Here is a 13812-nt window from a genome sequence, read left to right on the forward strand (position 1 = left end):
GGGAATCCGAACTGTGCATAATTCTGTCCCCAAATACACTCGGAACAAGGAGCAATGTTTCCCCGTGTCCCTCCTGGCCCAGCTCAGCTAGCATCACCCAACAACTCTCCCTCCCTGCTCCCTGCAGCTCCAGGGGCAGCAGGGCAGGCACGTGACAGAAGAACTCTGAGAGGCGAACACTCATATAAGCATAACAGGGATTCCCGCTCTCGCTCTGGGGTCTCCCTCCCCCAGTGTCAAGCTCTTTGGGCAGCTGCCAGGTCAGCGGGTTGCGGGCGGAGGGGGCGCGTGGAGAGTGTAAGAATGGGGTGGGGCCCAAGTCTGGGTTTTTGCCCCTTGCTGCTACCCGGATCTCCCAGCTGAAATCCTGGTTATCAGTGACCCAGGAGAGGATGTAGTTGGAGAAGGGTGGGGAACAGGGTACCGGGTGCATATCAGCGCAGCCCCTTTCCCCGGGGGAGCGACCCCACCACCGCAGCCCTAATCCGCTGTCAGCAGTGCCCGGCGGAGCTTGGCGTTGAAGGAGGCACGTGGGGGAGGCGGGAGTGGGGAGCGGGCACGTGGTCCAGCCTCCTCAGCCCCGTGCGTGCCCCCCGCCCCCCGTGAGGAGGGGTTTGGGAAAGTGGGGGCGGGCCCGGGCGGCGCAAAGCGTGGGGCGCGGGCCCGCGGCGGGAGCTGTCCGCGAGTCCTGGTGCTGAAGTAGGCGCGGACGTGCCTGGTGCCCGGCGCGTGGTACCAGGGGCCCAGTACCCGGGCCGGCGAAGACCATGGCGTTCATGGTGAAGACCATGGTGGGCGGCCAGCTGAAGAACCTCACCGGGAGCCTGGGGGGCGGCGAGGACAAGGGGGACGGGGACAAGTCGGCGGCTGAAGCACAGGGCATGAGCCGAGAGGAGTACGAGGAGTATCAGAAGCAACTGGTGGAAGAGAAGTGAGTGGGATTCCATCCTGGCTCCAACGACCCCCCACCCCCACCACCCCCCCCACAGCCGCTCGGCCCACCCGTGAGCCAGCCTCAGGCCCCAAGCTCCTTTCCCCTACTTTCCTAGTCACGGTAAGAGGCTGGGAGGTGCCTTCTAGGCTGCCCCCAGAGCCATCCCATCTCAAACCCAGGACCCCGCTCCGGCTTCGTACTCCGGCCCAGAGGGAGTAGGGGGAGGGGCGACAGGGGCTAGGGGTGGGGGTGGGGGGCACGTGCATTTCTGACGAAACAAATAATCCCTTAATCCGATCTGGTCCCAGCCTCCTATGTCTTCCAACTGGGGCTCCTCTGAGCTTGAGGCTCTGAGAAAAGCGGTGCGAGGGAGTGGGGCTCAGAGATCCTAATATGGGGGCAGTCATAGATATTGAGCCTAGCTCTGTGCCGGCAGTCTGGGGCAGAGGGGCAGCCCAAGCAGAGGTGGAGGCTGGACTTCGGAGCTGGGCTACTTAGGTTCAGACCCTGGCTTTGCTTATCAGCTGGGTAACTTTAGGCAAGTTGTTTAACCTTTCTGTGCTTCTATATCCTCTTCCGGAAAATGGGGATGATAATAATTTATACCTTATATATTTATGAAAATTAAATGATTTTATGAATGTAAACCATCGAGCATGGCACCTGGCACATGGTAAGTCCTCATTAAATGTTACCTATTATTATTTCACTTAATCCCGATAACAGTTTGGTGAGTTGCAAAATCTTCTCCCCATCTTACAGGACAGGAATGTAAGTGATTTACCCAAGGACGTACCTAAAGTGGTAGTGGAGCCAGGACGCGAACCCAAGTCTATCCCGAATGATTCCCCCGCCACACACACAGCTTGTCAGGGAGGGAAAGATGGGCCGAGTCTGAGGCAATGAGGGATATATATTATGGTCCGCCGAGAGCCAGACAGACCGGCCCCCGGCTCCGCTAGCTCCATCCAGCGGCAAAGAAGTACGCTGTGATGGGGAGAGGCAGCAAAGCCCGACCGAGGCCGGCCGGCTCCTACCACCCTCGCTAGACGCAGGGTGGCAGGCGGGACCACTGCCTCAGGCTGCCGGGACTGGGAGACCCCTTCCGCCCCTCCTCGCAGACCCCGCTCCTTCTCTCAGCCCCGGCAGTGACTCCGCCCCGGTGCCCCCGCAGGATGGAGCGGGACGCGCAGTTCACGCAGAGGAAGGCAGAGCGGGCCACGCTGCGGAGCCACTTCCGAGACAAATACCGGCTGCCCAAGGTAAGCAGAGCCCGGGTTCGAGGCTCTTCCGGGGCCCTGAGCTCCAGGCTCTGGAATCCTTGGCCCCGCTCTGGGTGCTGCACCTCTTAACCCAGTAAGACTCACAGAGTGCTGGGTTAGACCCTTCCTTCTCTTATTCATTCATTCACTCACGTGTGGGCAACCGGCGCCTGCCAAAGGCCAGGGCTTGGTGCTGAGGGAAGCCCAGTCCTCCGGCGACTGACGAGTTTGTGTTTCTGGAGCCAATCCAGGCCTCTTCTATCCTCTACTCCCCACCTATCCAACCCCAGGTCAGGCCCAGACAGATAAAGGCACAAAGGAGGCAGAAAGCAGATTTTATTGTAGGGGTGAGTACTCTTGAGGCTTCTGAACACGTGGAGGGCAGGGTAGGGGAGAGAAAGCAGCACCCTCTGTGCCAGGTACTTGACCTTCATGCCCTCACCTAACTGCTCCCTGATAGCGCTGTCAGGTAGCTATCATCCACCTCTACAAATGAGAAAACTGAGGTTTGAAGAGATGAAGGGACTTGGCTAAGATCATACAACCAGTGAGTGGTGGAGGTGGCATTAGCCCTCAAGCCTGTGAACATGGAGCCTGCACTTGCCCCAGGACTCCAGGCTGCTTTCCAGGGCATGGAGCCTGCCTGCAGAAAGCAAAGTACCCCTGTGGCTGGCCAAGCAACTGGGAGGATGTCTCAGAAGATCCCCTACCCCCTCACATTCACTCATTCAACAAATATTTAGGAAATCTCTCAAAGGGAAAACTGGCTTAGCAAGCTTGCTTTGCTGCAGACCCAGCTCAGCTAGGAATGGAGTCATTCCTTAAATGCTTGTACTAAGCATATGAGACAAAACTACTGCCATGAGAGAACTGAGTCTAGTAGAAGAGGCAAGACTTGGATGCAACTGAGTAGGACACAAGGTGGAAAGCCACCAAGGGCTCCCCACAGGGAACTGCAATGGCCATCAGTAAGTGCTGTGTAAAGAGAGTACAGATGTTGGAATCGGTGACATAAGTCTGAATCTAGCACACGGGCATGTTACTTAAGTGATCTGAGCCTCAATTTCCTTATTTTGTAAAATGGACATAACAGTACCTCACAGGGTTACTGTGAGAATTAAAAGCACTCAGCTCGATGTCAGCCATATAATAGGTATTTGATAAATGGTACCCATCACTGTTAGTGGTTATGTCCTTCATTGCAATTAACAATAGTCAACATGTGACAGTATGACTCCTAGGCATTTTTGTCTTTGCTCACTATGCTAGTCCCTCAGTATCTCTGAGGTAAGTAAGGTGGTATAAAAGTGCAAGGTATAAAAACACAAGGTCTCCATGTCCAAGCATCAAATGCTTGATCCTGGGATGTGGGGACAGGGGCTGAGCTCACTGGAACATGGGGCTCAAGAACCCCATCCAGGCCTCCTCCCTGCCTCCTCAACTTGGGTCCTCACAGACCTCCACCTTCCTGCCCCCACCCCTTCTTCCCTTCAGAACGAGACAGATGAGAGCCAGATCCAGATGGCAGGTGGCGACGTGGAGCTGCCCCGGGAGCTGGCCAAGATGATTGAGGAGGACACAGAAGAGGAGGAGGAGAGGTCCTCGGTCCTTGGGCAACTGGCCAGCCTCCCTGGCTTGGACCTTGGCTCACTCAAGGATAAGGCCCAGGCCACACTGGGGGACCTCAAGCAATCAGCTGAGAAGTGCCACATCATGTGACCACTTCTGGAGTTGCCCACTGGGATGGCCAGAGGGCTGGGCCCACATGAGGGCTAAAAGTGTGTCTCAACTTCTGGGGACCCATCCCCCCTTTTAGATTTTGTTTCCCCTGCCCCACCCAAGCCCCAGAACCCTTATCATCCATGCCCCAGGCCTGCCTTCTGGTCTCTCCCTCTCCGCTGAGGACAAAGTCCCCATTGCTACCCTTCAGGACCCACCCCCAGCCCCACTCAGCCCAGAGAGGCCTTCCAAGATTGTAGGAATAGACCCATCCCTCTCTGGCCAGGGCCCCAAGTTCCTGCACACAGGAGCACCCGTTGAGAGACACACAGAGGGACACAAAACCCCTGGCATGTGCAGAGGCATAAGCCACAGATGCATCCTGGCACACACAAACACACACGCATGGGCAAGTTCCCCTGGGTGCCCAGCCCCTCCAGAAATACAATCCAAACACTCAGATATGCTCAGAAGGGGCTTTGGGCAGACACCTCAGCAGGCAGGAGGTCTGAGTTCGACCTTGAAAGGTTTTATTGTCCTTGAAAACCACTGCTCTTTCCAGGCTTCATTTCATCACCTGTAGAATGGGAATTAGACTGGATGATTTCTAAGACTCTTTCTGTCTTGGCCTCCCTGGCCTCTTACAGCCAAGCCCACCCCCCTCTCTGGGCAGGGCAGGAGCTGCAGCCGCTGCCTCCAGCAGCTGCCACTGTGAGCTCTGGGAGTTGAGTGATGCTGTGTGAGGGGACAAGTGCCAAACATAAAGCTGGCACTGAACAGTAGCCCAGGCGGCTCCAGGCCTTCTCTGGGCCCAGGGCCCAGCCAATTTCTGTTTTGTTCCTGTAGAACTCTCTCTCTGGATTCCATAGCTGGAATCTCCTCTCCTAGCTCAGTGAAAAATAAAAATTCCAAATAATGTGCCTATCTTCCCACTTCTTACTGATTTCCAGGAGTCTTGGAGTTCATAGCCACAAGCCTCCTCCCAAGGTAGGGTGTCCTCTACCTTCTCACCCACAGCTTCACAGGAAGGAGAAGACACCTACCACTAGGAGTGGAAGTCTCTGTGGAACCGTCTCCAGCGCCACCCCTTGTAAGATGTTCAAGCCTTCCCCTCTCAGGGCCCTGGGCAATGCTGGGGTCTGCGTTCACCCAGCATCAAGTTCAGCCTGGGGCTGGATGAAGTAGTCTGGGCTTTGAGGAGGATGTGGCAGCCACCTGGATGGGGATGGCCCTGAGGGAGACAGGGCCTCTGGGGCATTATCTGAGGCCACAGGAGAGGCCACAGCTCAACCACAGCTTTCTCTGGCCCCGTTCCTGTACCCCTTCCTCACCTTGGAGATGGGAAATATAACAAAAAGAAGGGGCAGGGCACCTGTGTTCCAGTCTTGCACTGCAATTTGGCTTGAACAGGTCCTTTCCCTCTCTGAGCCTGTTTCTCCCTCTGTAAGATGAAGAGCCTCCCACAAGTAATATTAATACATATGTCAAAGGGTGACTGTATCAATAAATGGTAACTCATTCCTTAAGAACAAGAAGAGCCCAAATCTCACCCCACTCACCTGTGTGTGTGGTGGGGCTGAGGGCGGGGAGGGTGTCCAGGAAACCAGCCAGGAAGCTCCTCAAGCAGGTCATCCCAGGGGCAGGGCAGGAAGGGGGTGGGGCAAGCCAACCCCAGGTGTCCCCCTTGTGGGGTCGGAGGTGCCAGCCTATGGGGAAGCCAGCCAGTATTTACATGCAGGAACGGCCATCTGAGGGTTTGGTTTCAAGGGCAAAGTTTTTATTTGGTCTCCTTTGTAAAATAAGAACGAGCATAAAATCTGTGCAGTGGGTAATGTGGGGGTGGAAGAGAGGAAGAAACAGAATGAGAAGTTAGGAGAGTGAGGACTGGGAGGGACATGGGCCCAGGATTGGGATAGTGCTGCTCTGGCTGTCACACTGGGCCCCCTCCTCAGCATCTTTGGGGAAGGGGCCTCTGGGCTGCTCCTAGGCTGCCCCCGGGGAAGGGCCTGGTGGTCACTGAACAAAACCCACCTTCCTGACCTTCCCAGAGCTGGAGGAGACCTGAGTCAGAGTCCCAAGCTGGGTGGGGGGGTCATGGGCTGCCTCAGCAGCGTCAGCGGCAAGGCCCACGTCAGCACTCCACCCTCCAGGGGCCTCCTGCCTAATGGGATTGGACAGACCCCTTCCCCCTGAGTGGTTCGCAGGGCAAGAGGGAGAGGCAGGGGCAGCGGGCAGCAGGGGCCCTGGCGGGCTCAGCACTCACTGAACCCTGTCAAAGCAGGGCCGGTTGGGCCCTGGGGTCAGGGAACGGGAGGGGCAGAGCCCCCACACTTGTTCCCCACCCCCACAGCCTGGGAGCCCTAAGAAGCCCTGACCTTTCTTCACTGCCCCTGGAATGGGCTGGATGAGGCTCTGCTGCAGGAGCCAGTTCTGGGGCTCAGGCAGAGATGGACAAGGAGTGCAGGCTGAGGGGTCCCCGCCTCTGCTGGCCTCGCCCCACCTCCCCTTTTCCTTCCCCTCTCTCCATTAGCCCTGCTCTCTGGGTTTCTTTCATTCAGTGTCCCTCTCATCTGTGTCCCCCCACCCTCTCCCTTATTTCTGGCTCAGTGCCTGTCCAGCACCCATGCCCTCAGCTAGGGGCTGACCTGGCCATGCTGGGGCCCCTCCTGTGCCCCCACTCCCAAGCCCTCAAGCCCTGAACACAGCAACTACTACTCTCTTCCCATCCTGTCTACTCTACTTAGACATCACATGCTCTGACTGATCCACCCACCTGGTGTGACGTGAGAGCCACAAAGAAAAGTTTTACCACCAAAACTTCCCTTTTCATAGTGCTTAAAACCCCCACCATTAGGGTGCCATAGTTTGGACCCTGACGCTCCAGGCCTTCTCCTTTCTTCCCTCCCTCCCTCTTGTTCTCTTTCCCTCCCTCCTTCTTCCTTCTTCCCCTCATAGGCAGTCTGAGGATACAGGAAATGTGGAAAAGTGGTGAGAAACCCCACCCCCCACATACTCATTAGGGGAAGAGGGGAGGCAAAGATGGCTGGCCTGTTTCCCCAGCCCCCACCCTCAGGGGCTCTGTCCCCACAATACAAAGGATTTCAGGGAGACCCTGCCCAAGGTGCTCCAGTCCCCTTCTCCTGCCTTCCACCCATCCAGACAGCTCAGGCCCAGTTCCCAGTAGGAAGAGGGGTGCAGAGAACAAGTGACTTTCCTGAGACCAGTTGGTCCCCAGGGAGGAACTGGGGAGGGTGATCAGGGTTTGGAGTGTGGAGGATCTCCCTTTCTCCCAGCAGCCAGTTGGTCCCCCCAAAGACTCTGGCAGCCCCCAGGCAGGTACTGGGGACATCTGGGGCATGTTCATCTGCTGAGCTGAGCTGCCGACAGCGCCTATTGGCCCAGCTGATGCTCAGCCCTGCGAGGCCACAGCTTCTTTCCCACAGACCGAGGCTGGGGTGGGGGTGGGGAGTCACAGTGCCTACTGCCATGCCTCTGAGCCAGTGCCAATCAGGCAGAGCTGTTCCTGGAGCCTGTGTGAGGCTTGAGGAGAGCAGGGGAGGTTGGTGGCCTGGGTCCAGGGGAGCAGCAGCATTGGTGGGGCTGCCTCAGCCTCATTCAGCAAAAGCTGTAGCTGTGTGTGTGATCATGAGGGTACATCCATGTGGTGATTGCAGGGATCTATGAGCTTGTTCACGGCTTTCCATGTTTTGTGTGTCTGTGGGATTTTTGAGCGTATCAGTGTGGGTGTGAGTTATTCTGGGGCAAAGTGGTCACTGATGTGCCCCTTCCCTCATGCCCTAGATTCAGTGTTGGGCCATCTTCCTTTCAGGGAGGGCTGGGACAGCAACCTGGCCTCTGGAGACAAGAGCCCTTCTAGATTCTGTCCTTCCCCTGGACTGGCCCAGCGCTGGCTCTGAACTTGGGTGACTGAGTAGCGGTGGGAGGACAGGGCAGGGTGGGTCCCCTGAACATTGCTTTGAGTATCTGTCCTGCTTTGGACACTTTCAAAGTGTTAGAGGTGAGAGGTGGAAACTCCCTCTCCTAAGTGGAAAAGTATTTTTTTTTCCTTTTTGTCTTTTTTCGTGACCGGTAACGGGATCACAACCCTCAGTGTCGCGCCCGTACCGCGACGGGCAACGGGATCACAACCCTCGGTGTCGCGCCCACACCGTGCTCAACCAGTGAGCGGACCGGTCTCCGTATGGGATCCGAACCCTCGACGGGAGCGCCGCTGTGCTCCCAAGTGCCGCACTCTACCGAGTGTGCCACAGGGCCAGCCCAGAAAAGTATATTTTTTGAAAAGCAGATTTGCATGTTTCCCATAGCCTCTGCCATGAGAAGAGAGCCCTATATAGAGAGCCCCACTCCTCCCTTGCCCCCAGCCCTCCAACTTGGTTGCCTCCCTCTTTGGCAGGCAGCTTCGGCAAAGGCTCAGACTGGAAGCCATGCAAATGCTTTGCCCAGAGAGGGCCCTTCTCAGGGGCTCAGTCTCCCAGCCTTTCCTTTACACAGACCCCCCTTGGGGACCCCACTCCTCTCCATACCCACATGGTTAAGAATTCTGGGCCTCTGTTCACGCCCAGTCAATGCAGTTATCACAAATAAGCAATTGGGGTCCATCGGCCAACGCTCTCTCCTATCCTTCAATCCAATTAGTCTTCCATCTCCATCCTTTGTCATTTCTACTCTCCCCCCCACCCAGACTTCTCCATTCATTCCCCTCCTTCAGGGCTGGCTGGTTAGCTCAGTTGGTGAGAGCACAGCCTTACAATACCAAGGCCACAGGTTCAGATCCCCATATTGGCCAGCAGCCAAAGATAAGGTCATTCCCTTTTTTCCCCTCATTTTACATATTGAGGCTTTTATATCTGGCCCATTTGCAGAGATAATCTGAAGTACGCTTCTACCCCTAGACCTGAAAACAACATTTTATTGAATTCTTACTATATGTCAGGCTCGTGTACAATAAATAATACCTCTTACAAATTTCCCCTGGGGCACTTAGCCTCATCCTCATCTTATGGTTAAAGAAACAGGCTAATTGATGGATCCTAGGCTCCAAAGCCAAGTAGCAGAGCCAGGACTGTAGGCAGCTCTCCTGCCCTCTGGAACACTGCACCACACTTGCCCCCCAACAGCCAGGCCAAGGGATTTGAGGAAATTCATTCTCTTGTAGGGTCTGTTCCCCATGCCATTATCAGAAGCGCTCTAATGTAGGAATGGAAGACTGAGCATCGTGATGGTAAGCCTAGGGAACTCCTCTCTCGGTGGCTGCCTAGGGATGTGTTCCCCCTCCTTTAAGTCCCCAAGGATGCTCCCAACAAGTATTGGTCAGACCTAGACCTTGGGTGTGTGTGTTGGGGGAAGGCACAGAGCCTTCTTGGAATGATCCCAGCTTGGGGGTCCTTGGAGACTGGGTATGAGCATAAGATACCCCAAAATATGGCCTTTCCCCCCAATCCAGCACACTGCTCACTCACCAGCCAGGGAACCCTGTTTGGGACAAGCAAGTTTTTGGTGTGGAGGGCAGAGCATTTCTGAGGACTACACTCCTGCAATTGAGCTGAGCAGAGGGAAAGAGCCTTCCCCAGCTCCTAGGCCTGTGCATCCCCCTCCTCGCCATCCCCTAGGGGGTGGGCAGGAATGGTGGCTGGTCAGCCTGACTCTCCTTCATCCCAGGGGCTGAGGGCAGGAGGCAGATGTGGCTCTCCCTCCCCTGCCACCACTACCCACCCACCCTGTGACCTCCCCCAGCCCTACTTCAGGTTCCTTAACTGTTCCTTGGGCCCCTCTCGGCCCAGGCTGTGAACAGGCGCTACCTCTCCTGTTTTTCCTAGGGCAAGAAGAGAGGTGCAAGTACAGAAAATAATTTAATAGAGAAACAATGAGTTACATTACTTACAGCCAGCCTCCTGCAGGGAGGATAGGCAACTCTTGCCCCAGGAGGCATGTAAGGGCATAGGGGTTAGAAATCACCAACACCCTCTCTGATTTTTTAAAAGAAACCCTTAAATAACTCCAGGTGTGTACATTCTTCTCCAGATTAAATTCATTGTCCTCATAAGAGCCCGTGCTGTGGGCTGTGGAGGTATTAGCAGCTCCACTGGAGAGATGGGGAGACCTGGCCCAGAAACGGTAGGGGCTTGCCCAGGGTCACATACTGGGGTGGAGGCCATGTCAAACCTAGGACCGGTATCCTGGACTGAGCTGGGTCCCCTGCCTGATGGGTCAGGTAGTTCCCAGGCCTCGCCCTCCCAGGCCCAAATTCCAGCACACGGCTCTCTGTGTGGACAGTGGGAGTGTTCCCTAAAGAGGAATAGAGGCAGGTGGGATGAGGATTGAGGACACCTCCTGTGGGCCCCCTGGGCCAGGGCTGGAACAAGGCATGGGTTTCTCAAATTTGCCCCATCCCTACTAAGGATATTATTTTCATGCCTGAAAGATGATCTTACAGTACTGAGACAGTGGGCAGATGTGAGCTCCAGGAAGACTGGGGGTTCTGTGGGGCTGATTTCATTCGGGGGGAGTTCTATGGGGTGGGTGATCCCTGAGGGGTATTGGAGTCCCCCATTCCAGTGCAAGCAGGGAGGTGAGTTGGAATAAGGCCTCCCAGGAACGGTGAGCACAGGGCAGGGCCCCTTGTCCTCTTCTCAGTGCAAAAGTCCTAGAAGGCTGGCTGCCACCAAATCGACAGACTCAGGACCCAGCAACCACCAAATGACAAAGGTCTCATGAAAGAAATAGTCTTCCCTCAGAGTGCTGCCCCTTCTCTAGGGGCCAAGGCCCGGTGTTCCCAGCAGCACACAGTGTGGGTTGTCAGACCCTCTAAGGCCCCCCAAGCTGGGGATCCTGGGATATCAGGGGTCTCAGACTTGTCCGTCCAGGAAGCCTGCTCCCCAGGATTGCAGAGGGCCACAGAATTCTGGGTGTGAGCCTGGGTTAGTGTGCCTCTCAATTCCAGGTGGCTAGTGGTCTGTCCAATCATCCTTCTGGGGTCACTGCAGAGTGCAAGCTATGGAAGGGAAGGCGGGAGGGTCAGTCTCAGGTCTTTGGCAAGACAGACAGAATCCAGGGCTGCCCCCAGCCGTCACCCCTCCTTGGGTGGAGGGTCAGACCCCAGGGCAGGACTCACAGCTACGAACAGACTCCAACAGCCCCTCTTTGTCCAGGCTCTCGGCTTCCCAGCGAGATTCCCTCATCTGTGGAGTGTAAAAGCAGCACAAGCATTGAGAGGCAGCCAGAGACAGACACAGGAGCCACGACAGATAGCTGTTGAGCAACCGAGTGTGAAGGACAGAGACAGGCATGGAGAGCCATCAGACGGAGTCTGGAGAGGGAGACATGCACAAGGGGGCTGGGGGACAGACAGCTACAAGCAGAGAGGAGAACCCACAAACCCTTGCCCCCATGTGCCCACCTTGACCTGCTCCTTCAGGTATTCAGCTCGGGCCATGAGGTTTTGAACCTGACAAGGGAAGACATGCCCAGGGCATGAGGCGGGCCTTCAAATTGAGCTCCTCCTCACCCCTGATGCTCTCTAGAACCCTCTGTCCATTAGAACAACCCCCGCCCGCTGAGTTTCTTATCTGCTCCCTCCTCCAGGAAAACTTCCTGACTGCAACAGCCCAGCACACTTTCCACTGGGGGTTCTCAAATCTTGACTGTCCCATTGCCCTGATCTGAGCACCTTAGTCCTGATGGCACATGGCCCACTGACTTGCCAATTCTATGAGATTTGATCCCAGACTCGAAACACCCTGAGGGTAGGGGATTCCAGAGGGAACCCGAGGAAGTCCCCAAAGACACAGCAGAGTAAAAGGGGAAGAGGAAGCCCTCCAACTCCCTCAACCCCAGTGGGCACCTCAGTGTGAAGCAGCTCCCGCCTGCGGCCTGGGGGCTCCGCTGCAAAGAGAGGGCACGTGGTGAGGGCAGGGCAGCTCGGGAACCAGCAGGCATGTGGTGATGGGGGCCTCACCTGCCAGCAGCAACAGCAGCTCCCCCAGGCTGTGCTGGTACAGGTCCAGGGCATCCTGCTCCGCACCAGCTTCTTCCTCCTGCAGCCACATGGACACCAGGTCAGTTAGGCTCATGACCTCAATTCCTCCTTGTCCCACCTAGACCCCTCCTACTGGGCACAAACCTTGACCATGGCAGCAGAAGCCACTTCCAGGGCAGCTAGAAGGCGTGGCTTGTTCTGGGCCATCTCTGGGATGAGGGAGCAAAGGCTCAGGTTGAGGGAAGCAGCCTGCTTATTCATTGCAGGGAGACTGCTCCAACCTGTCTCTTCCTGGGGCTGGAGGGAGGTTTGCTGGGGGCCTGGTGGGTCACCCAGGAACTGGAGCCTACCTCTGAGCAGGTCTCGGGCAGAGGTCCCCTGCCTCAGGAGCGCCTGATTGGAGGAGGAGACAATGGCTTTGAGCTCCTCAGCCCGGGACACGTACTGCCCCACCTGTAGGAGGGAGAAGGCCTGAGGTGGGGCTGTCCCACACCTGCCCCCTTGACAGCACCCACCTCCAAGTTCTCCTTCTGGTTTCTCAGTGACCACCCCATGTTGCAACCACCTCAGAGGTCGAATGGGGCTGGCCTGACCCCTTCCCAGCTCTGTGTTCCAGGAGAGGAAGTTCCAATTCTAAAAGAGCCTTTCCGCAGAGGCCCCACAATCTCTGGGCTCTCTCCCCTTCATTTCCTCATGGCGACTCTCACTCACCCACCTTTGCCTTAATTGCTTCCTTCCGCTGGGCATCCACTTCGTCTGCAGAAGGTGGGGGTTTGTATGAGGAGCACGGGGTAGGGGGACCCCTGCCCCACACCAAACCCTCTGGAATCCCCCAAAACACCAAGTTCAAGTTTTATGCTCTGCTTTATCTCCTACAAAATTCTGGATGGGGAACTTCTGGAACCTATCCACTACAGCTATAGCTGACCCCCACCCCTGCTGCACCAGGGGCTGCAGGCATGGTTTGGGACTCACAGTGCAGAGCAGGCACGAAGAAGTCCAGAGCTTTGCAGTAGAGGGACAAGGCAGCCGCGGCATCCCCCTCCTGGTCCTTCGTCACAGCCTGAACCACCAGTGCAGTCTGGGGCCGGGCAGATCAGGAGTCAGGCCTACCTCCCAACCTTCCCACGCTCACCAGGATGGGAGAAGATCAGTTTCCCTGAGCCCACCCTCCGCCTGTCAGGCAAGTCACCTGTTCACCACAAAAGGAGACAGATGAGACCCCCCACTGGCCCTCACCCACCCCACCCGTCAGCCTGCTCACAGCTCGTGCCAGGCTCTCCCCACTGGGCATGTGCTCCAGATCCACCCAGGGGTGGGCAAAGAAATCCTGAAAGGAGATGCGACGGCTGGGGTCCCGCTCCAGAAGCCGTTGCAGCAGATCCCGGCAGTCTCTGGATAGTGGGGGCCGCAGGGGGAGCTGCAGGGGGTGAGGGGGGGACAGATCACACTGGGCTCCAGCACTTTGGTCCCCAGTCCAGGGCCGTGCAGGACCCCCCGAGGTACATGTTTGACAGGTGGAGAATCTGAGACCCAGGAGGAAGAAGGTAGGTCAAGGTGATGGGGTCACTGGAGAGCCAGGCCTCCTTCCCCAGGCTCCTACCCACACTCTCATGGGAGCCCAGAGCTGTGGTAGAACCCTATTTATGGGTCCTTCCCCCACCCGCCCCCAGACCAGGCTCCTGGAAAGGCTGGGCCTGGCTCTGCTTTGGCCTACTCCCCACAGAGGCCTGCACAACATTCTCAGGAGCAGGTCTTTTTTTTTTTTTTTTTTTTCTTTTTGTCTTTTTTCGTGACCGGCAACGGATCGCAACCCTCAGTGTCGCGCCCATACCGGACCGGGACCGGCAACGGGATCGCAACCCTCGGTGTTGCCCCCGCTCCTCGCTCAGCCAGTGAGC

At 56.6% G+C, this 13812-nt stretch overlaps 2 protein-coding genes across 2 annotated transcripts in view; one reads left to right on the forward strand and one right to left on the reverse strand.

Moving 5' to 3' along the window:
* Positions 1-673: 673 nt before the first annotated feature.
* CPLX3 (complexin 3) lies at positions 674-4420 on the forward strand. The gene is made up of 3 exons (XM_008588551.1): positions 674-931; positions 2109-2196; positions 3691-4420. Exons 1-3 carry the CDS (start codon positions 768-770, stop codon positions 3913-3915), a joined length of 477 nt encoding a protein of 158 aa, XP_008586773.1. The 5' UTR covers positions 674-767; the 3' UTR covers positions 3916-4420.
* Positions 4421-9766: 5346 nt separating this feature from the next.
* ULK3 (unc-51 like kinase 3) overlaps positions 9767-13812 on the reverse strand; it is an 8085-nt gene continuing 4039 nt past the window's right edge. The window contains exons 7-16 of the mRNA XM_008588552.1: positions 13176-13331; positions 12887-12992; positions 12627-12667; positions 12262-12364; positions 12056-12120; positions 11891-11969; positions 11777-11817; positions 11333-11380; positions 11048-11114; positions 9767-10927 (exon numbers count right to left, since the gene is read on the reverse strand). Of these exons, the coding sequence (XP_008586774.1) occupies positions 10911-10927; positions 11048-11114; positions 11333-11380; positions 11777-11817; positions 11891-11969; positions 12056-12120; positions 12262-12364; positions 12627-12667; positions 12887-12992; positions 13176-13331 (723 nt within the window). The 3' untranslated portion in view covers positions 9767-10910. The remainder of the gene's footprint in view (positions 10928-11047; positions 11115-11332; positions 11381-11776; positions 11818-11890; positions 11970-12055; positions 12121-12261; positions 12365-12626; positions 12668-12886; positions 12993-13175; positions 13332-13812) is intronic.

Source organism: Galeopterus variegatus, unplaced genomic scaffold (assembly GCF_000696425.1).
Source record: "Galeopterus variegatus unplaced genomic scaffold, G_variegatus-3.0.2 Scaffold4895, whole genome shotgun sequence".
Taxonomy (NCBI): Eukaryota; Metazoa; Chordata; class Mammalia; order Dermoptera; family Cynocephalidae; genus Galeopterus; species Galeopterus variegatus.

Coding starts and splice junctions, on each gene's coding strand:
- CPLX3 (XM_008588551.1), top strand. CDS start 768: ATGGCGTTCATGGTGAAGACCATGGTGGGCGGCCAGCTGAAGAACCTC. Junction 932..2,108: donor AAGCAACTGGTGGAAGAGAA/GTGAGTGGGATT, acceptor GTGCCCCCGCAG/GATGGAGCGGGACGCGCAGT. Junction 2,197..3,690: donor ACAAATACCGGCTGCCCAAG/GTAAGCAGAGCC, acceptor TCTTCCCTTCAG/AACGAGACAGATGAGAGCCA.